This window comes from Bidens hawaiensis, unplaced genomic scaffold (assembly GCF_021521415.1).
Source record: "Bidens hawaiensis isolate Kalapana, Puna unplaced genomic scaffold, B.hawaiensis_p1.1 tig00016363_1, whole genome shotgun sequence".
Classification (NCBI taxonomy): Eukaryota; Viridiplantae; Streptophyta; class Magnoliopsida; order Asterales; family Asteraceae; genus Bidens; species Bidens hawaiensis.
This window is the reverse complement of record NW_027492499.1, coordinates 383,311-410,878: the sequence shown is the minus strand read 5'-3', so window position 1 is coordinate 410,878 and position 27,568 is coordinate 383,311. Positions and strand designations below refer to the sequence as shown.

The window sequence follows — 27,568 nt, the reverse complement described above, 5'->3', positions numbered from 1 at the left end:
TTTAACTGGTTCGAGTTCATGTGTCCTTGATTCATATAGCTCATTTGGCAAGTGTACGTAGCCATCTAAATCTTATCTTAAAATAACAATATAGCAGTGAGTTAAGTTTTAAACTTTAAGTCAAACTATTTAAGAAAGAAAATCCAATAATTAACCAACTTTAAAGGATGAAGCAACATATGTAATAACGTAAATATGTAATGTGTGCTTAAAACGCTTTGCTATTTTTTTGTTGGGCCTGGATTGAATTCATTAGCCCAATGCAAAGTTGGAAGATATCGGCCGAATTGACCCGATATGTATGTGTACTTAAACGGTTAGACCCCTTGTATTTAAATGTTTATAAAGTACAACCCCCCCCCCCCCCCACACACACACACATATATATATTCTTTCACTTTAGGATTATTTATTTCTTCAAAGTTCAAGCTGCAATTCAGTTGGAATAAGCACACCTTATAGGATGATGACTAATAGTAAAAGCGTACAAGGTTGGTTCGATTTAGATATGGGGCCTTAATCATAACCATAACGAGCCTCTGCTATGGAAGATTGGTTTACCATAATTGAATGATCGGTTAACCATAGGTCGGTTATGAGTCGGTTTCGGTTAAGTTTGGTTAATTGTCCGACGTATTTATAAATTTTCCTTTTCTCTTGTTCCAGCTTAATTATGAAGTTTCAAACCTGAAATATGTCGGCTCCAAGCTTGGTTATATTGTTCCTAGGCCAGTGTAGACAGTTGCAACATGAATTCAAATGTTCAAAACTGAAAACGGATAACTTAAACAAAAGCATAAGATGGTTATTGTAAAACTATTGAAACCCGAGGGACGAAAAGAAAAGTGGATGGTGTGTAGAATTGAAGAGAAGAGAAGAGAAGAGAAGAGGAAGGACTCCTTTCCAAGAAAACTTTAACAAGGTCTCTTCCTCCTTTCTGGCGCAAAGTATATCATTATTATTATTATTATTATTATTATTATTAATTAGGGCTCCAAACACACACTCATTCAATTTTTTCAATTTAATTCAATGGAAATGGAACTGCTCCGTTCGCATCTGTCTAGGGTTCGTATTCCGGAGCCTACCAATCGCATTTACAAGCAGGAATGCTGCATCAGCTTCCATACTCCGGTTAGTTATCTCTTTTCATCTGACCTAGGGTTTACACTGATGCTATGCATGTGTCTGATTGTTAACCGTTAGGTAACGCATCATTTGTACTGAAACTGTCTATGCAATATGTTTGTTGATATCGAGTGACCTGCACTATGATTTTAGATGTAAGTGTTTGTTAATGCAAACAGTGTTGCATGATTATGAATGTTTGAAAGTTTTAGTTAGGAGGAGGAGGTTCATTTTGACTTGATTGTAAGTACAGGTATTGGTGTGATGATATGATTGTCTTGCATTTGTGAATATTCATGTTTTGTGAAACCTTATCATCATTTTTTTCATGTAATTTGGTTTATGGAAGTAGTAGTTATGACTCATTGCAGGTTTTGGTTAGGGGGATGTTAATTTTGGCATGATTTGGTATGATGATATGATTGCTTTACTAATGTGCATAATGATTTCTTGTGATTGTGAGATTTCATTGTCATTTTTGTTGATTTGATGTGAAGATATGATTGTATTGCCAATGTGCATACTATTTAAGTTCTACATATTATGTTTTTTCATGTCATTTGGTATGAAGTCTACTTTATGCTGCTAGCAATCTCTCTTCGAAGAGTTCAAATTCTGTGTAACTCATAATTTGGGAATTAATTTCTGAGTTCTTTAGATTGAAGGGAGTTATCTTTTATTCTTGTATTTTCTAATGTCAAAAAGTCATTGGTACTTGAAGTGCTTACTTATTTTTAATCAGTTTTTAAAACTTTTGTTGCGTGGTGTTCTGGACATGAATTTCCGATATGTTACCTTGTGTTTCTTTTTTTTTCCAGAGTTCGGAAGGTGGATTGTTTGTGGACATGAATACATTTCTTGCCTTTGGTAAAGATTACGTTGGTTGGAATTTTGAGAAAACTGGTAACCCGGTTTATTTGCATATAAAACAAACGAAGAAACCAATTCCTGAAGATAGACCTTTGAAGAAACCTACTCTATTGGCTATAGGTATTGCACGTGTCATTTTTTTAGTAATGGGATTATTCAAATTACTAATGAACCTTATGAAAATTGAACTTGCGGTTGATTCAAACTTTATGGCTTACTTTTGTAGGGATTGATGGAGGTTTTGATAACCAAGAACCCGAATATGATGAAACTTACAGCATAGTTATATTACCAGATTATGCAACTTTCCCTTTTCCATCAGTGGCTTTGCCTGAAAAGGTTTTTCTGTCACTTTTACTTTATTACTTAAAATGATTTTTAAGTAAAAAATGTTCATTCTTGTTTTCTTAACAGGTAAGGTTGGCAGTTGATGCAATTTTGATTGCAGAGGGTGCTGAACGTAAGGAGCAAATTGCATCATGGACAGCTGATAAAAAGCAAATTAGTGAACATGCATTGACTTTGAAACAGATAGATAATGGTGTCGTAATTCCTCCATCTGGATGGAAATGTGCCAAGTGTGACAAAACTGAAAATCTATGGTTGAATTTAACTGACGGAATGATTTTGTGTGGGCGAAAACTTTGGGATGGCAGTGGTGGTAATAACCATGCCATTGAACATTACAATGAAACTCATTATCCACTTGCTGTTAAGCTTGGAACAATAACTTCTGATCTGGAAGGAGCAGGTAATGTTACCTTTTTTAAGTAAATTGCCAAGCCATTATCATGCACACTCGCAATTGTACATTTATATATTACATACAATTATTGCAAACGTTATATGTTTTTTTCAAATATAATTTTAAGTTCTATATTATGGCAGCTCAGATGTTTTTTCTTATCCGGAGGATGAAAGTGTGACTGATCCTCTTTTGGCTGATCACCTGGCATTTTTTGGTATCGATTTTTCCTCCTTGCAGAAGGTAAGTATAATATTATTTTGGTATCTTGATAAACATTGTTGGGATGGTTAAATAAGGACATTGATATACGATTTAATTTAAAAATGCAGACAGAAATGACAACAGCTGAAAAGGAACTCGACCAGAATACAAACTTTGACTGGAATCGGATTCAAGAAAGTGGACAAGAAGTTGAACCAGTTTTTGGACCCGGGTATACGGGACTTACTAATCTTGGTAACAGGTAATCATTATTTTTCGTTTTTGATGAATAATTTTTATTTTTTTTAAGATATAGTCATTTGTGCTAATGTCTCATGAGTCTGTTATTTGGTTTGTTTCTTGCAGTTGTTATTTGGCTGCAACTATGCAAGTTATCTTCTCAACTCATTCGTTTTGCTCACGGTCTGTATATATTATACAAATGGCCTTTTTGATGATATTTATGCTGTTCAGTTTCTTCATGTTTTTATATAATCTTGTTTTACCTTCGTCAGATACTACAAGAATCAAAGTTTGAAATCGGCTTTTATTAATGCTCCTGCTGATCCAACTGTAGACCTGAATATGCAATTGTAAGCTGTTATTGTAGAGGGCGAGTGCCACCAAATATTTTTAAATGCAACTCAAATAGAAAATATAGTATATTAATTACTAAGATTTATGAGAGATTTGCCATCACTGTCTAAAGGTTGTCTTGTTTTCTTTGTTTGCCAGAACTAAACTTGCCCATGGTCTTCTTTCTGGTCAGTATTCTGTTCCAGCTATGCAGGTATGTTGATGATAGTAATTTAGCTTTATTTTGCATTTCTTTCTCCTATTGTGACTTGACCATCACTTATTTGTTTCACTCAGAATGATAATGCGGACTCATCTTCAAAGACGGTAAGTTTTTGACTTATTTTCGATTTTCTACTTGCTGTTCTCATCTATTAATGAAACTGGAGTTCTTTTTCTTCTTTTTTTTTACTATACTTTATCTATCTTTTGCAACTTTGTATATTAGAAACAAGAAGGCATTCGTCCCAGAATGTTCAAGGCGGTAATTGCAGCCAGTCATCCCGAATTTTCAACCATGCGTCAGCAGGTATTATCAAATATCTTAAAACATTATATTCTTCTGTTGGTTCATATTCTTTGTTATAATATTTTTAATGTAGATTACTGACACTAGATTATATATAGGATGCACTCGAGTTTTTCCTACATTTAATTGACCAAGTTGAGCGGGTCAATGCTAGTAATCCTGAAGCGGATCCCGCTAGGAGTTTCAAGTTTGGTATTGAAGAGCGCCTTCAGTGCCCTTCTGGGAAGGTTGCTTATAATAAAAGAAACGATTACACACTTTCCTTAAATATTCCATTAGAGAAGGCTACCAACAAAAGTGAGCTTTATACTTTTATCCCTTCCATTATTAAAAACTTTTGCTCTCTAGAAACCAATTTTTACTGGTTATTTAAATTTCAGAGGAGCTAGAAGAGTTTCACAAACTGAAGGCTCAGAAAGAGGCAGAGGGAAAGGAGATGTAAGTTAGAATGAGATATACCTTCTTTTTTACTTGCTTTTTTATTATAATTTAAAACACACAATTCATGAAAGTAAATTATTGTTGTAACAGATCTTCTGATGAAATTGTACGGCCGAGGGTGCCATTAAGTGATTGCCTAAATAGCTTTTCTCATCCAGAAGAGGTGCAAGGTTTCTATAGCACTGCATTAAAATCTAGGACAACTGCTATCAAGTAATCTATTTTGTTTTCTACTGCGCTCTTCATGTGCATGTTTGCTTATTTATTTATTTATTTATTTATTTTTGATTTTTTTTATTTGTTGCTGGTTTTTGCCTCTCTATAGAACTGCAGGTCTGACTACATTCCCTGATTATTTGGTGCTGCATATGAGGAAATTTGTTATGGAGGCTGGATGGGTGCCCAAGAAGCTTGGTATATCATACATACATACACATCTATCTCTAATTCTCTTCCTTTTGTTTTAAATTATCGTAAAATCATGTTTTGACATATTTGGTTCTGGTTGTAGACGTCTACATAGATGTTGATGATGTCATAGACATTAGTCACATGCGAAGCAAAGGCATTCAAGCAGGCGAAGAGTTGTTACCTGAAGATGGTATGCCAATATGTCATGCTACTATATAATATAATAATATAATTTTATTATTTAAGTTACAATTTCTAACAGGAGGTGAGGAAGAGTCAACAAAGCTTTTGCCTAATGAAGATATTGTTTCGCAACTTGCTTCAATGGGATTTAATCATCTTCATTGCCAAAAGGCTGCAATCAACACTTCAAATGCTGGGGTTGAAGAAGCAATGAACTGGTTGCTTTCACACATGGATGATCCAGGTTTTGTTTTTTTATTTATTTACAAGATTCATTTGTTTTACTTATTTAAGATTAGTATTCTAATGGGTATATTCTTTCACTTGTAGACATTGATGCTCCCATTCATAAAGAGGCGAAAAACAAGGTTGATCCATCAAAAGTTGCTACACTGGTGTCGTTTGGATTTGATGAAGAAATAGCTCGCAGGGCACTTAAGGCTTCGGTAAATATTCTTCATTTTTTTTTGTTCATTGTAGCATCTGTTTGTTTACTTACTGCTATTAAGACAGGGTGGTGACATTGAGAAGGCGACAGATTGGATATTTAACCCAACTGCTGATGTATCTATGGCGGATGCTGCAACATCAACCAGTGCAGAAGCCACATTATCTGATGGGGATGGAAGTTAGTTTTCTATACTTTTTTTTTATTATTATTTTTTATTTTTTGTTTTACTTTTTTATACTTTATTTGTATATGGTTGAAGAATATTAATATCATAAATGTTGGTGTTTTGCAGAATACCGACTGATTGGGCTGGTGAGTCACATGGGTACCTCGACTCAGTGCGGGCACTATGTTGCGCACATATACAAAGAAGGAATGTGGGTGATCTTTAATGATGATAAAGTGGGCGTATCCAAAAATCCTCCAAAAGACATGGCATACCTCTACTTTTATGAGAGGATTCGGAGCTGATTGTTGGCATCGAGAGTTTGGTTTGTGTTTGGAAGAGGGAAAAGGGAAAGAGAGGGTCGGTGCTAAAAAGGCTGATGGTTAAAAATTGTTACCGAATTGTGTTGGGAGATTTGATCAAGTGATGAAAACGTTGTTGGAATACTGAATGTTTTTCTTGTTATGTGATGATGATTAAGGTAAAAGTTTAAAACTCATTTGGTCTTTGCTCTGTCAATTTTGGGGGTTTCTTTTATAAATGTAACATTCTTGTTCTGGAAATTTAACTGATCTCAAGTGCCAAATTTAGTGGAGTTTTATAAACTTGATAATTACTAAAAAAATAAATTACATGGATAGTTGTTGTGGTCTCATCACACGGGCCATTCGTGTAATTACTAACCTTATTTTTTAATAAGTAATTTATATAAGTAGTTTGTGAACTTATTTTCAAAATGAAAATTTTACACTTTTTGGTGAAAGGAAAAACCCAACCGATCCCCTTGTTACCATCGTTCATATATGTTATACGCTTTTTTTGTTGGATTTGGTTTTTTGGTGAGTTATAGAAACCTTAGGAGTTAGGCCACGAACCACTTCCCCCCGGTAACCATTTCCATCATATAGCTACCTCCCAACTAATGCTACAGAATCAATTCGAATAATAAGAAACAGAATGAACACGCAGGTTTGATCAAGAACAATTGATCGACACTTCATTGATTAAACAAACCAAAACGGAAACTGAAAGTTGTCAAATATACAAACTCACAACCCATTACATAGGTCAGACCCAGATAACCTAATCTTAATTCTCTAGTCCTAAAAAAAGATGAACAAAACCACCCATAGTTATCTTGACCCGTTAAGATATTCCGGTAATATCCGTAAGAGTGTTTGTTGTTGGGATATGTGTTACTGAAAATCTCTCTCTGATTTCTACCTCTCTATTTGAAAATAGACTGAAAGATTCTTTTATTTATAGGCCTTGAAGGTATCTAACTCTTTTTTATTATTTGTAAGATAAGTTGTTTTAGTTCGTAACATGTTTCAACTTTCAACCTAGCTTTTCATAAATATGGAACCGGAACCACTAGATTTCAGTGTGTTGAAGAATTCTCTTTGTACTCCAATCTGTACGAAAGGCCCCCTTTCTGTTGGCGGGTATTGCGACGTGGCTTAATCCCTGGCCACTCCTTTAAGAATAGGACACAATAATATAACGCACATTAGAGAAGAGAGTACCCCATTTATTATAAGACGTCCTTTCTTAATAAATAAACAACTAACAAAATTCAAAACTAACTAAAGACCTACAAAGACTAAACCTCCCTTGATCCATTCGGTTTATGTCTTTACATGTGAATTCCAACTGCTACACACTTGGACCCAACATATGATAACAAGCCAAGATCAAAATTTCCGGTGGGCATATTGTTTGAACACACGTTTTTCTTTGAACAACCCTCGTTTCTTCTTAGTTGTTCGTCTATTGCATTAGCAACTCAAGATGTTTGTTATTCATCTTATTTTTAACTAAAATGCAAAAATAATTAACCAAATATTCAACAGAAGTTGGTGTTTACCCTAAAGATATCACAAACGGACTTGTAGTTTTCTTAATATAACAAACTTTCAAAATGTTGTGGACTTCGAGCACATTTTTCTTTTTTAAAATCTTTTTTCCTAAAATAGTACATTTAAGGAGAGATTTTCTCAAAATAGCCATATTCTTTTTTACATTTCCATAAAGTCCCTCCAAAACTCATCGGCGGAGACACGTTTTGAACCAAATCCGTCTTTGTCGATGAGTTTTGCTTAGGCCAATCAAAACTAGCCATTTGTTCCAAATTTGTCTTTGCTGACAAGTTTTGGATGAAATCTGTCTTGGACGACAACTTTTGAACCAAATTCAAATTCCAACATGAGATTCATTATTCCAATTATTCCAATATGAGCATTCAAATCTGTCTTGGACGAAATCGGCCCGTAGACTCTACCGGTAAGCATCCGGATGAGCATTCATTCTTCCAATTATGAGATCAAATTGTGTTGATTTATAATTAAAAAGATATACTTTGGAATAAAAGTACATTAAAACATCAAGTCAAACTTTAAGGACGGACCGGTTAAAATATGGTTATTTTGAGTCACCAGAAACATCACCAAATTGCGTGTATATCGACGGAAGGATCATCAAAATTTCAACCAAACAGAAGTTCAAATATTGGCTATTAGGTGTTTTAACCATCCAAAGTGTTTGAAATCTCTTCTACACGATTCGCAAGCTATTTTAACCCCTAAACGTTAATTTTGGCGTTCTATTGTCATAAATGGAGCTTGAGTTAAATTTCAACAATCATGATTACAAATCACTAGGAGTCTTATTATAATGAAATTAAGATCATGCGTTTAAACTAAGATGTTCATGTTAATGTGTTTAAACTGCTGGAACTAAGATTTTTAGTTAAAGAAGCAAACTATATTGTTTTTGCCCTAAACAAGTCAAAAATAAGAACTAGGGGTTCATAATCATTAATCAATGTTAAGTGCTGCATTGGAATCAGTAAAATTCAAATATCACGATAAACATAATGTATAAATAAAGTACTACAATTGACCAAATGGTGAATGGTTATGCAACTATGCTCAAAATGCATTCTTTGGCTAACAAGGACAGAAAAGGTAGGAACTATGACTGATCGAGGTGAGTTCATCCCACATTTTAAATATAGAATCTTATTAGAGCATCACAAGTGGAACACACCCGTTCTTGTTTTAAACTGCGAACTCAGTATGTTACATCAGGATTTAAACCAACCTACAAAAACATTTATTTCTTCTTCAATGGTTATTATATGTTCTTGTTTTAAACCGGCACCTCATCACCTACTTTACCCGTTGATTAATCTATACCAAGTGTGAATGGAGCCTACTCTTAGGTGTTTGTTGATGCCATTGTTCACAAACTAATGGGAGAAGTTACACCACCCAATGCGGAAAGAGGTTTGTAAATCCAAATGGTTCAATGTTATTTGTTTCTTCTCCTCTTGACACCAGCACCTACCCCGTACCACCTCCTCTCACCCTTACCTTGGCTCATCTCACCCTCGTGGCTCACCATCCTGCTGAATCCAATTCCCACACACCATCCTGCTGAATCCATTCAATAGGATGGTGAGCCATGAGGGTGAGATTACCAATACCCAGCTCTTCATCATCAGAGTTTATAATTTTATCATTTATTTATTTATGCTAATAAAAGATAAAATCATTATTTATAAAAAAAAAAGAGTGCATATGAGAATTATATAATCATCCATTTCAAGTATAAAAAGAGTCATGAGTTACAGATAAATATTTGTTCGCCAATTGTCCACGTACCATATTTATTACTAAAAATAAAAAAAAAAAAGAAAAAATATATATATAAATTGTTAAAAAAAAAAAAAGAAAAGAAAAGTGATATCCAGAATATGAATGTGTGGTCATGTAAGGAGCATTAGCATGTTTATTGTCGTAAACTTGCCTTGAAGCATTAGCATAGCTTGAGATTACGGACGCCTCCATGTTAGTCTGATCGTTCTCTTGTCAGCACGACCCAACATTATCTCTCTCCCTATAAAATGCTACACATTTACCTCCCCTCTCTCATCTCACACTCATGACTTTCCTCTCCCAAACCACACGGATAATTTCTCTTTCCACGCCATGTTTCTTTCACGACCTCTCTCTCTTGCACATCTACCCTCTTACTTCCACGTTTGCCGTCTAAGAAATTCAATAACCCCAACTATAGATGATCTCACATGCTCCAAACCATATATGTTAGTGTAAAATCAAAAGTTTTCAACAATAGTGTAAAATTGTCATTAAAGCTAGTTAAACTTATGATATTTATCCATTTTAGTTAAAAACAATTCAAAATAATTACCATTACAGTCTTTTAGTTTTATTACATGCAAGGCACCTATTATACTTCTGCTAAATATAGCATAGCAAATTCAGTATATATAATTTACTACTTAGTACTTAATACCCTACGTTCCATCAGCATCGTGTTTTGCCTTTTAAAACTTAACTGAATCATACACTTTTCTTTGTATAAAAGTAAACAACTATTAGAAGAGTAGAATCAGTAGTATTAAAAAAATATATTTTTCTAAAATTTAAAAAATATACGAATAATGCTAATAATGTATTATTTTATATAAATTAACTGACGAGAAATATATATATATTATTTGTTTATTTGTAGTACAAAAGATGAGTACAATAAGTACGAGGTGGAGGAACAAGTACAAGTAGCAAAAGCCCATGTAAGCCAACACATGAAGTACAATGCTTGTTGCGTACTACATAAATCAACAACTACTCTTATTGGTCACCAACCATTACATATAACTATATAAGCATAATCCCATTAATTAGGAGAACCTAAAATCAATCAATCGGGTCAAGTCTCGCGGGCCGAACTCTCAGAGGACTTAAAACATCATTGAGTGCAGCGTTGATGAAATCACATCTATCGAATGCTTGATGTTTCGTCAACTCTGCACTCAATTACGTTTTTACTTCTTTTCTGATGCATTTTCAATCTTCTTTACCACCACACGAGGCAAAATCAAAATCGACTGGGATTAAACGCATTTCAAGTTATACAAAAAGTGATCAGAACGAAAAACAAAAACGCCCCTTCCGATCTCGAGGATGCTGGTGTGTTTATTGTTTGTTACAATACCATAAAATCATGTAGTTACTAGAACTCTTTTTTTTCCTTCTTATTCCAGAAAAACACATTTTTAGGGGAGGAATGGTTATGTAACCTTTTGTTATGGGGTCATGAGTCCTTCAATTGTATAGAATAAATCCTCCACTAAATCTGTTTTAAATAAAAGATCTTGCAATGTGTGCATCACATCATATTCAGGGTCCAACTTCCTCTGCCAACCCTGCACCAAAATCAAGAAAAGTCAAGCAAATTTTAAAATTTGGTCAACTGAATGATCAATATTGGTAAGCACAGAAGTTGTTCATAACTTCATAAATCGTTGAAACCGATCAAACCAAAGCAAATTGGCCAGTTTAAGATTTTATATTGTTCGGCGGACGGTTTGGAACCTTTGTTAAATCTTTTTAGTTATTTTGGGATTCCTTATTTAACCTCCTTGCGACTTATTTAAGTCATTAGTTATAAGTTAAAAAGTTGCAACTTATGACTTATACATTCACAAAACCTAATTTTCCCAAATACCTTATAACTTATAACCCATAAGTTATAAGCTATAAGGAGGTAAAATAAGGAATCCCATACACCTTATGCTTTCATGTTTAGAATATGTTATACTCCAAACTAAAAGATTTTGAAACAAACTAAAATAAAAAACAAGTTTCAAACCGTTAAACTGGCCGGTTCGATCAACCCACCCAACCCGACCGGTTTACTTGTAGTTTCTGAAACCTAGTTAGCGGTTGGGCCCAAAGCCTTGACAAAAACCAGCAGAGCCAAACCGTTAACACTAACAAAGAAGAAAAGTATTCAAGAAAAATTGTTCATTGATGTAAGAAATTACCTCCAAAACCAAAGTAGTTACAATTACAGTGCACACATTGCCATCAATATTAACCCTGTGACGCCTGACTTGCTCAAGCAACTGTTGCATACAGTCTGCGGGATTTAAGGAATCACCTTCTGCAGAACTCCATAACTTAAATGATTTCTCAACATCCTGTCACAAATCACTTTCTTAAAGGTTGCACACCTCAAGAAACTATAAACATGTATACAATATAAAAATCATGTCATTATATAAACTAGAATAAAGGGAACTGTACTAAGTTGTAGCGGGTCCATTTGAAATATCAAAACGTATCGCTTTGGTAATTAAAAATAAATTCAAACAAATAAAAAGAGAAGGGGAAAAAAAGAGAAAAATTCAAATAGGTCGTAAACAAAAGAGATGAAATCGAACCTTAAAAATCCGTTTAACCAAAAGATAAAGCCGTGTAAAACCGTAATCCATCAAGATTTAGCATTATAATTAATTAAAATATTAAAGCATGTAAAAAACTATTTAGGTAAATAGAACAAAAAAAAAACTAAAAAAGCTTTTGCGACTTGTTCGTCTATGCTTCAACGACTTGCACATTATCATGCACAACTTTGTTTTGTACGAAACTTAAATCAAAACATAGATAAAAATAAGCACGCTAAAACGGTGTGCTCGAAGTTTTATAAGCATCATATTTTAAAGATATAAGCTAAAAAAAGGTTATGAGTGGGACACTTGTCACAATATTGTTGTGCCAACTGACAAAATATATTAAAAATATATACACAAAAGTATAGGGTTTAAGTGGTTAGTCTAATTAAATATGAGAGGGCTATATTGCAATTTGTAACTTCTTTAGAAGCCATGGTGTAAGAGATAAAATATGAGAAGGCTATAACTTCTTTAGAAGCCATAGTGTAAGTTAAATAACTCAGGCTTAATGGCTTGTACATTATGCTTAATCAAGTTGTAAGTGAAAAGTATTCTACACTCACAACGTGTCGATACATTTTACTAGTAATGTTTATTTATACAAGGTAAATACAATACAACCACACATATTGAAGTCAAAGGAGTTTGACTGACCTTGATGAACGCTGCAGGGTTCGGACAGCTTTGATGTTTGGAAAATTTAAGCGTGTGTTCAGCAGCAGAACGACCATCTTGAAGAGCAATAGCCTTGAAAAACTCGATCAGATGGACTCGATCTTTTTTGCAAAGTTCAGCAGTCATCCCAACATCAAGAAATATTACATGAGGTTTGGATTTAAACAGCCCAGTTTCTGAAGCTTTACCCTGTTTCATTCTTACAAGAATGTTTCCTGGATGCATATCCGCATGGATAAAATTATCAACCTAAAAATGCAAATTGAAACAAGTTTAGGGGCAAGATGGTCATTAACACTAAGCACACTTTTGTAGTTTAGAGTCTAGTTAAGGATTAAGCTTTTCTATAGTTTATTTTTGCAAACTAATTGGTTGTTCTGAAAGAGAATGCCTAAATTTATATCAACTTTAAACATTATTTCATGAAGTTAATACAAATAAATAATAACATAATAACATATCTTTAAAACCTCAATGCAAGATCAGTGTTCAAGCCTGTAAATGAGCTGAACGTTCAGTGAACTGTTCGCGAACCGTTTGGCAGGAAGTTCGTTTATTTAATAAACGAATAAACATGAACAAAAAATTTAGTTCATTAAGGTAAGCAAACAAATGTGAACATATGTCTTGTTTGTTCATTTAAGTCCGTTTATGTTTGTTTGTTCGTGTTCATTCATGTTCATTAGGCCCAACACATTGCTGTTTACATTTACTTTTAGTTGGCTTTAGCTCGCTTATGTTCATTTATCTATTTTCTATTAGGTCTGTGCGTGTCTTCATGAACTGTACGTTTATACTATTAACGCATGAGCATAAATGAACGCGAACAAGAAAACCACATTTGTTTGTTCAGTTAAAGTTATAAGAGCGAGTACGAGCACGCTTCGCTCGTGTTAGTTCGGTTCATCTACAGGCCTATCAGTGTTAAACTGCATGAAAATGTGAAATGCAACATAGTAACATACTTTCACTCTTTTCCATCATATATAAAGATTTCAATATTGTATGTAATATGCTTGTATTTGACTACTTTCATACAATTATACGTAAAATAATTGCACCACTTAGTATATGACAATGTTAAACACAATAACATGGAAATATAACTAGTATGCTTTACATACAATGGTAAGCAGTAAAGTAAGTTGCAGACAATGGAAAAAAAATGTGAGAGTATGTTACATTTTGGTGCAAGTGCCCTTGAAAACTTATAATAAAAAAATGTTTCTAGTTATATCTGGAAAGAAATATCATTTGTCACCTTATTACCTAACATATACATAGAGCAGAAACGAGAACATGAATATATAAATGCATACCAAAAGCATTTTTAGAAGTGCATGAGTCCCAATATGAGCAAGCCCAGATTTAACACCTACGTGTCCTTCAAGCTCATCAACATAATGCAAAATACATTCACCATGTTCAAAAGTTTCCACTAAAATAGCAGGATGTACAAGTGGATACAAAGGCCTCGGGAATGACACGTCTTTCCATTGTCTAAAATTGTAAATAAACCGACTCAAATGAGCCGCCTCTCGGGAAAGATCAACTTGAGACATCATAAAAACAGCAAATTGTTGAATGCTTTCATCAAGTCTCAACCATTTCAAAGTAGGAATAAACGCCGACACTTTCGCGAACAAATTTAATAATATAAAATCTCGTCTAATCGCTTCACTAACTCCCGGATGTCTAACCTTAACCGCAACAAGAATCGGCTTAATGCGTTGACCAGGATGACGAAACCTTAAAGTTGCTCGATGAACTTGTGCTATGCTTCCGGAAGCTACTGGTTCTTCCTCAAAATTTTCAAATATTTCGGGTAATAAACGACCGAATGCTTTTTCAATAGCTTTCTTTGTGTATGCATAGCTATGCGCTGGTGCTTTTGTTTGAAGATCTGCAAGCTCAGTGCATAGATCGTTAGGAAAAAGATCAGGCCTTGAAGCAGCCCACTGGCCCCATTTGATAAATGCAGGCCCTGCCTTTTCTAAAGTGTAATGAACACATCGTAACCACTTCTTACGAAACTCGACACCAAACGAGTCAGCAAATGGAGCCATAGCAATAGATGGTGCAAATAAAAAGGCTAAGTATACTGCTCTAACACATAATATTAAAACCTCCACAAGAGAGAATATAAACAAAGTTAAGTAAACGCGTCCGTCTTGCGCATGCGTGTAAAGATCGGTTTTATAAGAAAACCCATCGGCTTCAGCCCATGATCTTTGCGTGCACGCCAGCTCACCTAACACAAAAGCTAATATACCTGGAGCGATCAGCTGTGATCTACTCAAAGCAAAGCTAACTGCACAAGCGATCCTGTTCATTGATTGTGATGGCCAGTTATACGTACAAATATGTGAAACTGTTCTCCATGCAATTTGAGCATGGTGTGAAACTTTAGTGCTTGCTGATATGAAATATAATCTTTGAAAGTGTTTATAACTTCATAACGTTCTGTTTGTTTGATGGAATGTATGACAAGTGAGGCCTTTTCCATGAATGTTATATTGTGAATATAGTTTATGATAGGAGCGGGAAAACCTAACTGCCAATTGGGATCCATGATTGTTTACTTCAAAGAAAGAGGCCTTATTGATCGGCAGAAAGGAATGTGTTGCCCTTTTAACATTGGCAAGAGCCAATAACCTGCATAAAATGATATATCACCTCTGTTATTATGTCACATATGTGAGATAGACAAAATAACATAAAAACCATACTTAACACAGGCAGGATTAGGGCTGTAAATGAACCGAACATTCGGCTAATTGTCGCGAATTGTTTGGTGGGAAGTTCGTTTGCTTAATACATGAACGAGCACGAACAAGGAATTTCGCTCGATTAACTAAATGAACGAACACGAACAAGGTCCATGTTCGTTCAATTGTGTGTTGTGAATGTTGATAATGTGTCTGTTTACCCCGGTTTATGCTAGTTAATGTTTGCTCGTTTATAACTACTGTTCATTATTCATTAAAGGTTTCAATACTTTTTAATGACTTTTCTAATCTTATCATATAAATTTAAGCAAAATTATAAACCAGAAAACAAAAATATATATGAGTATGGTGTGATCAGCTTATATTTAAAATAAAAATAAGAATATGAATGTTAAAAAAAACACCTACAAACTTGGTAGCCGGACCAAACTGTTGGCACTGACCATTCTCGGTTAGCCAAATCAAATAGAACATTGTTTGTGTTCATTTGCGTTGGTACGAACACGAACAAGAAATTTCGGACGAACATGAATAAGGCCTTGTTCGGTTCGGTTCGTTTACAGCCCTAGGCAGAATGTACATGTTTGAAAATGTATATCAACTAAGTATTGCACGAACATAATAGGTGCTCAGACAAGGCCTACAATAGACTATAGGAACGAAAATTAGCCGGTCAATCATTATACGACTATTATCTCGTCATTCATGCTGGTGATGACTTAGGATTGAAACTAGCCCTAATTTTAAACCAGCGTTGGTTAATTTATCAAAATCAGCTGACTAATCATTTGCATAGGAAGCAATTTTCAAAGTGCAAACAAATAAAACTACATCAACTGAAACGTTAATAATGCTATATGACGAATTAATAAGCTACGTACCTGGAGAAAGCCATGTAAATTAGACGAAAATCGGTGGCGAATAATAATTAGGTATAAGAGAAGGCCTGCCGGCCTTTTCACCAGCTTAATTATTGAGTCATTGTTGGCCGTTGCCGGCGGCGGAATATGGTGGTTAGGTGAACGGAGGTTGATCGTGGACGCGACGGTGCGCGGTTGTTTATTATTATTCTTATTCTTGCCACGGAAGAAGGGTTACTGAAACGTGCCTATTGTCCCTGTTTTTGCGAATGATAATCAGTTTAGAGCTATAAGAATTTGTACCTTGTTCATTAAAGCTTGTTCGCTTTTGTTTTGGGATTTGGATCGGGAAGTAGAAAGATAAAATTTTACACAACATTCTCGGGTTTAAAATATAAGAAAAAGAAATGATAAGATTGAATAAGGAAAGAAAGGAAAAGAAATTATATACTTAAAAGACATTGTCGAGTTAAAATAAAATAAAAGAAAAGAAAGTGTTAATTACATTTTTGAGTTAGATTGGAAGGAAAAGATATGAAAAAATATTGTAACTTTACAATTATGCCCTCGTTTTTGAGTTAGATAGGAAGAAAAAGATGGGTAAATTAGTAATATATAAACTTTCCTTCATAATCCGGCCATATTTGGCAGAAAAGTTTTGGAGGAAAAAATGCCTAATGTTTCTTTCTATTCTCTTTCTTTTCTTTTAATAAAAAACTCAAGAATGAAACAAGAAAAATTTTCCTATTTTTTCTTTTCCAAACCCCTAAATAAAAAACTCAAGAATGCAGTGTTAGAGTTTGTTTGTTTGGTATAGCCAGTATAGTATAGGCTTGTGGAATGGGATGGACGGGATGATGAAATGACAATGAACGGAAATCGATGAAATAATGGAATGAAATAAATTATTATTATTATTATTATTATTATTATTTTATTGTCTAGTTTGGTTACTGAAGAGATATGATTAGGGCTGTCGCTTTTACCCGAAACTCAAAGCCCGACCCGAAAAAGCCCGTACCTGAACTAACCCGACCCGAAGAACCCGAACCCGAGAAAAGACTAACTCGAACCCGAACCAAAGTAATTTGGGTTGGTTCTCGGGTTTGATTTATAAGTTTCGAGTCAACCCGAATAAACTTCTAGTTTTAAAATTAAATATATATTTTTATGTATAATAAGCTAAGTTTTAGCCACTAAAGTTATCATAATCTAGCTCGAATCGACTGTTGTCATTCTAACTATTATGGATCGATTGTTTATTATTAATTTATGTTTTTCATTTATTAATAATAGCAACCAAAATCGAACAACCAAATCACGTCCGATTGAATAAAATTAAGGCTCAAGTTAGTTTTACTCTTCTTTGAATTTTTTTATCAAGTTATGTTGGTTTGTTATTTGATTATTTGTGTTATAAGTAAAGAAGAATATGTTGTTTTAATTTTAGCATTGTAGTTTTCATTTATTTTTTGTTTTTATGTTTTTTACTTTTGCTTGTTTGTTTTCTAGGATACTCAAAACCCAATTAACCTAACCCGAAAAAACCCGAACCCGATTAACCCAACCCGAAAAAACACGAACCCGAATTACCCGAACCCAAAAAACCCATGAGAGATTTGGGTTGGGTTTCGGGTCAAGAGTTAAAACTTTGAAACCCGAAGAACCCGATCCGAAAAACCCGAAACCCGAAAAACACCCCTAGATATGATATTGGAGACACGGTTAGACCCGGATCAGTATGGCAATTAGAACATCTAGAAAACCACAAGAAGACACCAAAAGGAACACTCTTGCGGAGCAAGCCCTCTCGGGCGAACACGTCCAAAACATCGCGCAAAAGAAGGTGCAAGTCTGCACCAACACAAGCGCCGGAACTGTACAGGAAAAGACACCAACAAGGCGAAAACACCTGTACAAACAGTAAGCGCGGGACCACCAATGCAAATACGCAAAAGAGATAATAGTAGTAAGAGTAAGCCCGACACAAAACGGCATCCACGATTTTCATTATGGTGGCTGTAGAGGGGACAACCCAATATGCCCCGAAACGTGGACCAATAGTCTCGCTTCATTCTTGTGCCCCTACGGCTATAAATAGGAGGTTACTTCAAATGATAAAATATTCCACCTTTCTAGCCATATACTCTTCATGCTCATACATTCCATGCATGAAGAGACCTTGATGAATGTTTGAAATACCCGCTCGATGTCACACCCTGCCTTTAGGACTGGGCGTATGACCAATAGTTGGTACTTGTTTTGTAAATATATCAAAGTTGAATTCATAGTGGAAGTCTTTGTTTCACAAAATATATTATATTCAAAACTCATGATTTAAACACCCGTTGGTGTTACAAAAGAGCTTATCTTGAAAATTTTAATTTACATCTATTTACATTATGAAAAACTTCATTTTAGCCAACAGATCTTCTAATAGCTAAACCATCATCCTCTATTCTCCAATTTAATCCTCACCTAAAATGTTTATAAAATACGTCAGCGACAATTGCTGGTAAACATGCTGACTCTAAAACATTTTATGGCCGTAGTTATTCCTCGGATACCTTGTGAACCGGCCAGTATTGGCAAAGGAAACAACCAAGTTAAATCATTTATAAACTTAAGCTCAAATCGAACCACTCAGCAAACATCGCAACGTTTGAGTACTAAGAAACTACCAATATACACAAGACCATTCCCCACTCGAATATAACTTAGATTATGCCAATCATGGCGGAGGAATGACCAAGCGTGGTGTGGTGTGGTGTGCCCACCGACTGATCACATATCTAATGATTCAGACAATGCATACAATAGCATGAGGGTTAGCGGTTACCTTTGTTTATAAATTTGCAGGGATACTTGGTCCCATGCAATAATTGTTGTGATTCTGGCAGAGGAATACGGTGGTTAGGTGAACGGGGGTTGGTTGAGGTTGATTGTGGAGGCGACGGTGCAAAGTTGTTTGATTCCAACTGTTCTTGCCACCAAGGGTTACGGAAATGCGCCTCTTGTCCCTGTTTCTGCGAATAATCGTTTTAGAGCTCTATGGATTTGTACCCTGTGGATTATGACTTGCACGCTTTTGTTTTGGGATTTGGATTGGGAAGTAGGAAGAGAGAAAATTTTTAGATTTTGTTTGGTATAGCCACAAAGGTAATGGAATGGTATGGACAAAGAAAGGAAATTGATGATATAATGGAATGAACAAGGATCTTGGACCTGGTTTAGATCTAAATGAGAGAACAACTAGAAAACCATAAGTAAAAGACAACAAAAAGGAACACTCTTGCAGAGAAAGCTCCATCGAGTGAACACGCCCAAAACACCATGTAAGAGAATGTACAAATATAGACCAACATAAGTGCCAGAACTGTACAGGAAAAGGCACCAGCATGGCGACGACACCTGTAAAGACAGTAAGCGTGGGACCACCATTGGAGATACGCAAAGAGACAATCGTACTAAGAGGTAGGCCTAGTGCAAAAAGGCATCCACGATCTTCATTATGGTGGCTGCAGAGGGGACAACCCAATATGCCCACGAAACATGGACCAACAATATCCCTTCATCGTTGTGCACCTTAGCTATAAACATGAGGTTCCATCAAATGGTAAAATATTCCAACTCTACCCCTCTCTAACCATAAACTCTTTGTGCTCATACATTCTATCCACGGAGAGACCTTGATGAAGGTTCTAAATACTCGCTCGAACCCGGCTTGAATTATTGTTTCTTTATTTACCATGGGGGAATCAATGAAATAAATCGTTATCTTGTGTTGTTTGGTAATTAGGAAAAAAATAAAGGAATGTAATTTAAATATGGAGGTTGTGGCTAGTGGTTGTGATGGAGATGGTGACCAATGGTTGATGGTGGTGCCGTCGGAGGTGGTAGTGGCGGGATGAGGTGAGCGATAGTGGTGTCAGCGGCTGTGGTTGTAGGGATCTACAACGAAAGTAGTGGTATGGGCCCGAAGATGGTTATGTTGGTGTGCTGGTGGGGGTGGTGGTCGGTGGTAGTGGTGGTGGTGTTGGTGATAGTGGTCAATAGTTGTGATGAAGAAGCGAATTGAATGGGGAGAAAAAAAATAAGTTAGAAGGAATGGGATTCTTCGTGGAATGGTTAATTCATCTATATTGACCAGCCAACCATCATTTTTTCATTCTACATTATTCCATTCCATTTCATTCTGCATGTAACTCATGTATACCAAACACTACATAATGCTATAAAATTATTTAACTAACTTTAAGGTAATGTATATAGTTATTTTATACTAAACCGATATAAGTATTTGAATTAACCAAGAGGTACACAAATGTGTTTTAAGCATGAATAGGTGCATATCATGTCTGAGTTTGGATATACTAAATTGTACTGAATCGCTAGTATTTACCTGCTACTCATGCATGCATACCATCAAGATTAAGAAAAGTTGTGCAATATAATTTGTTGCATTTTTCGTACATCATTTGTCCCAAGTTGGAGCCAATCTGTGATGAGTTTATAGCATGACGAAACCAATGACTCATATTAATAAAATTGGCCCTCAAGCAACCAAAGATGTCGAACAAGGATTTTGAGTAGTTGCCAAGTTTTAGTCAGAATGCTAAGCAAATGTGCTAGGTGAGAAGATCAAGTTGGTGATGTATGAGACTAGTAGTGAAGGTAAGGTGACTTCAGCTCAATGAAACACCAGGTGAATTTGCTCACAGATGGCAGTACGAGTAGCAAAGTGACATGCAACCACATAGATTATGGGCTATGTTCAATCTGGTTTCTAGAATCCAACAGAAACACAGTCGGTCGTGTTTAAGTTGGCTTGTCAAACCACAAGTTTGAAGATTGTGTCGAAGTCGTAAGTTCTCCGTTGTTAGTGGAAGCCAGTAGTTTATTATGTGGGTAGGGAGTATCCACAGAACCCGATATAGAGGGAAACATGAAGTGGAAGCAATGGATCATTGGAAAAGATAATGGACCTTGTACCCATGGATGGATTATGAGGGAAGAGATTTAGGTTTGTGACATGTTATTACAAGTATAAACTTGGATCCCACCTTCTGATATGGCCGAGCCAACACCACAGATGTGCACGCCGTTGATAACATGGAACGTCACTAGGAGAGATAATCCAATTCAACTACCTCAGATGGCTGAATACCTAAAATCCATTTTGGTCCAATGTCAGAAACCTAGAAACCACTTTTTTCTTAATAAACATACTACTTTAAGAAAAAAACAATCGATCCTTTTAAGCTTTTTGCTGAGAGGCCAAAGTGAAGCTTTTATTTCAGGGTGATGCAACCAATGCGTTGTGATGTATGATGACATGCATTTTTTGGCGATGAGAGTATGGCTAGTGCCAAATGGTTGAAGATTGCATATGCTAGTTTGTGTTAAACCATTTGGGTTTACCAGCTACTGTTGAAAACCATTCTAAGTGTCTTAATGGTTAAGGAAACTCGAGCAACGAAAATGCTTGCATCTTTCGCATATTAGTGGTATGGTGTTGGAGTCACTCTCCTAATATATCCATGGCATGAAGAAACCAGTGTTCGATGCCAATAAGCTTGCTATAGGCAACCAACGGTGCCCTACATGGCCTCAGTATATGACCCCTGAGGCTAGAGTCACTCTTTTTGAGAATTTGATTTCTATATTAGCTTTTCTAATTACCATATATTATATATCTTTCAAATATGTTTATTTACAAATTTTTGAAAAACGGTATTTTTTTTTTCATAAAAATTAGTCTTTTAGCCGTGTTAGTTCTCCTTTTATTTTATTCTTTTGTGGCATGAGATGGCATCGATGACATGATGCAATATGATTATTGTGATAGTTTATTTTATCCTCAGGAAAACATTTGTTAAATGTTATTGAATAATGTACCTAAAAGTACTTTCCTCTAAAGTGAAGTTCACTCTACATTCATTGCTAAACCTCCACGACTCTGTTTGGTATTAAGCAATGAAATTGATGAGAAGATAGAGTTGACAAAGGAATGTAAATGAATCATTACCATTCCGTTGTCCTTTTGTTAACTTGTGGAAAAAAAATGAGTGGTTATGTTGTGTTGTTTGATAGATAGCTATCAAAAGACGAAAAAATAAAATACAAATAACAGAACACTCATGCTCAAAATAAAAATTACCAAAACAAAAAAACGGCAATGGCGGTGGCGGGCGGCGGCAACGGTTGTCAAGTGGTGGTGGTGGTGACGGTGGCGGCAATGGCACGCTATAGTGGTGTTAGTGGTGCCAATAAAATATGGAAAAAGGGGAATGGAATGGAAATATAAAAGCAATTGATGGAGGATAAATGGTTTTGATGTGTTTTAAGAAAATGCGAATTTTTATGTAATGATTGATTCCATTCTATTGGCCAACTTAACACTATGTTTTTCCATCCCTCACAATAGTCGATTTCATACAGCCTTCAATTACTGCATACTAACACCCCATAATGTTAAACTCGAAGATGGATCGAATGTGATATAAGAAACGTAAAAAGCTCGAACATAATCAAGAAATGCTATTTATTTGTTTGATAAATTGTTTGTTGCTAAGTTAACCATTAAAATTGCCTACCAACTCATTGTAAACTAGCATCTAACACGATTTGTACACATACAACATTTTATGATGCCAACGATATAATGCATTTAGAACACCCTGTAAATGCAATGAACCTACTTGGTTGGAAAAGAAAAAAAAGATGTGGTCTAGACGTTTGTCTTTACTGCTTGGTGGTTTATTTGGAAAGCTCAAAGTGAGGATATTTTTGACTCTTGTAAAGATCATATTTTTTATTCGATTGTTTTGGTTTCTTTTTTATAGTTTTCGTCTCGCAATTGTAAGTTTAATTTGAACTGGGTAGAGCGATTTAGAAACCCTCTGCTCTATATTTAATTCTTTTTGTCCTTCAAGTTAAGCTTTTCTAACTCGAAGAGGTGTTATTTCAAGTTTGCTTTTCCAAAAAGAAAAAAAGAAAAGAAAAGAAAAAGAAAGAAAAACACACACATAAATGCTATTAACCTACGATAAGAATGTTTGGCCTTCAAAAACATTCAACAACAAAATGTTCACATCGCCCATTTAAAAACTCAAATAAAGTCATAGCCATGTTTATAACAAACTTAACTTAAAACATAAATATATGTTATGCAATGCCTGATGATTCTCATTTCCTTGAAACATTTATAGACCAATGCTTGGATCACAGTCGTACATAAAATACACCGACTTATATTGATCTCTTGGTCTATGAATGTTTATATGAGTTATGAAACTAGTTCTAAATCTGTCTAAAGTAAATAGCAACAAAAATTATGAAAATTACGGGAATCTACAAGCCAGTTTTGTGTGTCAATTCAACTTTATTAACAAAACAAACATTTTATTAATTTTATTAATAATACGCGACAAAAAGATGATACATTACAAAAATTAGTAGTTTCATGTATATGGTGATAACTAGTTACATGATATATATTTTTTTTTATCAATAGATACTACTATAAAAACCTTACAAAAATTTGGCCCATTTTCTATCAGCATCAATTTGAAGAATATAATATCATCGTACTCAGTATATCCCACCAATAACAATGCTATGGTAGGGTCTGAGGAGGGTAAGATGTAAACAGCCTTACCTCTATCCCATAGGGATAGAGAGGCTTCTTCCGGTGAGACCCCCGGCTCGATAGTAGTTTTGAATCAAGCCTTGGACATAAGACACATAACACTCAATCATCGGGACACCGGCTGATTGGTGCATGTGCCCTTGTCTTTCGGCTATCAACGCCACCACATGATGCCTGATTAACCTTCCGCCACTTTTAACGTTATTTTCACGTGATTAGTAAAATAACGTCAAAATTAGTGCAATTTTACTTTTGCCCACCCAAGGGTTCACACATATATACATTATATGTGCGCACCGCAAGCAGGGCGTGAATTTGAAGAATATAATGATTATAACAAAATAAAACATATAAGGGTGTTTTTTAATTCCCAAATAAAAAATTGGAAAAGATTATCTCCATATGTTGCGAAGATAAAAAAACAAACAATAATATAATACAAAAAAGGGTATGCGCCAATTGGGCTTACCTTAAAACATATATAAGGGGGTGTTTGGTACAGAGAATTGGGGGGTGAGAAATGGAAATGGAAACAATTCTTTTGTTTGTTTACGAAAGAAAGAGGTGAGAAATGGAAATAAACCATTTCCATTTCCCTGATTTCTTTTCTCTAAAAAAAGCGGAGAAATCATTTCTCTAGGGTTTCATTTCTCACTTCCATTCTCTTCCTTTTCACTTCTATCACCAGCTTCCTCCTTCAGAGCACCGCCCCTATTTGCCTACTGTTGTCGGGTTCAATTTCTGAACCCTAGGGTTTAGGACTCCACAACCTTTATAATCTCTTTCAGCAGCCGTAGCCGACCTGCTCTCGCTTGCGTTTCTTTAATCTTACAGCAACAGGTATTATTCATCTACATCTCTTCTGAATCTGCTCTTAGCTCATTGTATCCACCTTTATTTGCATAATAAACTTCGAATCCTTTTAATCTATCGTTTTTCTACAAAATAAGGATTTGAATCGGTGTAATATGCAATTGATGTGTCGATAGATTAGATTTGTTTGAATTCATGATTTGATTGTGATTGAATATCTGGACAGCTGAATTTTGAAATATGTTTTAGAGTAATTATTTGGCTTTATTTAGGTTAGGTTTTGATTATGACGATGTGTTCAGGAAATATATCTGCAGATTAATGCATTTCAATAGATTTTAGATGCTTTTTTTTGGTCTATGATAATTAAATAAAGATTAGTTATTTGATGTTTTGGTGTAAATTTTTATGAAACAGAAAGGAATGCAGTAAAAAGACTGATTTTAATCAGCAAGTGAAAGCAACAGTTTTAATATGATATTCATTTTGTGTATATTTTGCTTGCATATTTTTCGTGTTCATAAGAAATGGTTTAACTTCATGTATTTGCTTCTGCTTGTAAAGTTTTGTTTACACAAGTTTTCTTAATGCAAATGATTTGCTGCATAGAATCAACTGCTTAATTTTGCGTGCTTATTTTAGTTGCTTGTGTTGTAAAACTTTTACCATAATATTTCTTTCCCTAATTTTAATAATGGTTCGCTTTGTGGCAGTCATACTCGAATTTTGCACTTTAGCTTTAGCTCAATTTTGAGTTCTGTGTAGTTTCTTTTCTTTCACTTTAGCTCAATTTTGCACTTTAATTTGCTGCATTTTGGTGTGCACTTTGGCTTCGTTTTTGCATTAATTTACCTGCAATCTCTCGTGAGGTCTAGTTTAGTGTATAATAGGAACTATGAACTCTTTTGATTTGTTATATATATGAGGTCTAGTTTGTTTTTCTTGAATTTTCTTATATTTTTATGTGTAGATGGCAAGATCACCTTCCAAACAAAGAATAGTTGCCATAGGTCCATTTTATGTCACTTATGTTACGATTCGTTGGTGGATGTTGTGTACTTATCATTTGCGTCGGTCGATTGAGTCAATGACTTTACGTAAAAAAATATTTAATGAGTTACCATAATAGGCGTGAAAACATGGTGAGGATGGTTTATGAAAGTGATGTTACGAGTGTTGTTAACATAAGAATGAATATACATGCATTTACAACACTTTGTGATATGCTAGAAACTAGAGGGGGACTAAAGAATAGTAAAAACATGCTAGTCGATGAGCAAGTTGCTATGTTTTTACATACCTTGCTCATAATGCAAAGAATAGGATACTAGTCAACAGATTTCATCGGTCCGGGGAAACTGTAAGTCGGTATTTCAAGTTAGTCTTAAATGCTATATGTCGATTACACAAAGAACTCTACAAGTCACCCGTGCCAGTGCCAGATAATGAAACTGATGAAAGATGGAAATGGTTTAAGGTTAGTCAAACACATGTTTTATTAAAGATATTTTTTGCTAACATACATTAGTAAGTAATGATTTCTTTTAACTCAGGGTTGCTTAGGAGCATTAGATGGAACATACATTAAAGTTAAAGTCCCTGCTATTGATAGAAAACCATATAGGACAAGAAAAGGGCAGATTTGTACTAACGTACTCGGAGTATGTACGAGAGACCTTTTATTTACGTATGTCTTAGCGGGATGGGAGGGTTCTGCAGCTGATAGTAGAGTTTTGCGTGATGCAATCAGTAGACCCAATGGTCTTAAAATAACTCCAGGTATGTGATAGGCAATTTTCAAATAATATACATAGATTTAAGTATGATAATTAACATAGAGTTTATGGTTAATTGTAGGAACATACTACCTTTGTGATGCCGGTTATACAAATGGTGAAGGATTTTTAACTCCATATCGAGGTCAACGTTATCATCTTAACGATTGGTCTCGTCCTCCTACGAATGCTAAGGAGTTCTTTAATATGAGCATTCATCGGCCAGGAATGTTATAGAAAGATGTTTCGGAATGATTAAAGATAGATGGGCTATTTTGCGTGATAACTCATATCATCCCATAGAGTCCATGCCACGTATCATCATTGCTTGTTGTTTATTGCACAATTTCATACGAACAACAATGAGTGAAGACCCTCTTGATAACGAAATCCAAGTAAATCACACACAACCTGCAAATGACCATGACAATGTTATTTCTATGATCGAGCCCTCACAAGAATGGACCGATCGTAGAGACCTTCTTGCTAATGAAATGTTTAATAGTTGGAATGCGATGCGTGCGCAGCGTGCCAACAATGTTTCTTAATTATGTTTGACAATTATGTACTTTTTATTTGTAGAACCAAGGATGTTTCTTATTAATGTTTATTTATGCACTTTATTTGTTTCTTATTAATGTTTCTTGTTATATTTGTATTTGTAGTTACATGAATTATGATTTTTAATTGTATAATTATGCATTTGTACGTAGACATGGCAGATTCAAATATAGTGAGAGGAGTTACTCGGAGCAAGCATACCTGGACAAATGATGAAGATGCAAAGCTAATTGATGCATTAATGGAGATACATGCATCCGGAAAGTATGCTGGTGCTGACAATGGATTCAAACCAGGTTATTTAAATGGTGTTCAACAATTGCTAGATGTAAGTCTTCCTAACTCTGGCCTCAAAGCAGAACCACATATAAAGTCTAGGATGAAGACATGGAAGACACACTTTAGCATTGTATATGATATGGTGCATACAAGTGGGTTTGGTTGGGATGAACAAAAAAGTTGTATTATTGCCGATGATAGTGTTTGGAATGAATACGTGAAGGTATATTCTAAAAAATATGTTTTTTAGATTTTA

At 35.0% G+C, this 27,568-nt stretch overlaps 2 protein-coding genes across 2 annotated transcripts; one reads left to right on the top strand and one right to left on the bottom strand.

The window, feature by feature from the left end:
* Positions 1 to 954: 954 nt before the first annotated feature.
* Positions 955 to 6,232, top strand: LOC143551320 (ubiquitin carboxyl-terminal hydrolase 14-like). The gene is made up of 20 exons (XM_077041784.1): positions 955 to 1,134; positions 1,947 to 2,118; positions 2,225 to 2,337; positions 2,413 to 2,749; positions 2,892 to 2,986; positions 3,076 to 3,209; positions 3,314 to 3,370; positions 3,463 to 3,540; positions 3,683 to 3,737; positions 3,821 to 3,850; positions 3,972 to 4,052; positions 4,151 to 4,349; positions 4,433 to 4,490; positions 4,584 to 4,706; positions 4,819 to 4,907; positions 5,005 to 5,094; positions 5,167 to 5,331; positions 5,418 to 5,533; positions 5,601 to 5,715; positions 5,831 to 6,232. The coding sequence occupies exons 1-20, from the start codon at positions 1,033 to 1,035 to the stop codon at positions 6,007 to 6,009; spliced, it is 2,388 nt and encodes a 795-aa protein (XP_076897899.1). The 5' UTR covers positions 955 to 1,032; the 3' UTR covers positions 6,010 to 6,232.
* A 4,566-nt stretch (positions 6,233 to 10,798) lies between these two features.
* On the bottom strand, positions 10,799 to 16,359 carry LOC143551316 (uncharacterized). The gene is made up of 5 exons (XM_077041777.1): positions 16,255 to 16,359; positions 13,964 to 15,299; positions 12,624 to 12,893; positions 11,559 to 11,714; positions 10,799 to 10,937 (listed from the first exon to the last, which is right to left on the bottom strand). The coding sequence occupies exons 2-5, from the start codon at positions 14,975 to 14,977 to the stop codon at positions 10,818 to 10,820; spliced, it is 1,560 nt and encodes a 519-aa protein (XP_076897892.1). The 5' UTR covers positions 14,978 to 15,299; positions 16,255 to 16,359; the 3' UTR covers positions 10,799 to 10,817.
* Between the last annotated feature and the right edge of the window lie 11,209 nt (positions 16,360 to 27,568).

What these genes read in the sequence shown, in the direction of transcription:
- LOC143551316 (XM_077041777.1), bottom strand. Translation starts at nt 14,977, where the DNA reads ATGAACAGGATCGCTTGTGCAGTTAGCTTTGCTTTGAGTAGATCACAG. An exon ending in CACTTCTAAAAATGCTTTTG is followed by an intron (nt 12,894 to 13,963) that starts GTATGCATTTAT and finishes TTGCATTTTTAG; the next exon opens with GTTGATAATTTTATCCATGC. An exon ending in ACCCTGCAGCGTTCATCAAG is followed by an intron (nt 11,715 to 12,623) that starts GTCAGTCAAACT and finishes GATTTGTGACAG; the next exon opens with GATGTTGAGAAATCATTTAA.
- LOC143551320 (XM_077041784.1), top strand. Translation starts at nt 1,033, where the DNA reads ATGGAAATGGAACTGCTCCGTTCGCATCTGTCTAGGGTTCGTATTCCG. An exon ending in ACCTACTCTATTGGCTATAG is followed by an intron (nt 2,119 to 2,224) that starts GTATTGCACGTG and finishes TTACTTTTGTAG; the next exon opens with GGATTGATGGAGGTTTTGAT. An exon ending in ATTATCTGATGGGGATGGAA is followed by an intron (nt 5,716 to 5,830) that starts GTTAGTTTTCTA and finishes GGTGTTTTGCAG; the next exon opens with AATACCGACTGATTGGGCTG.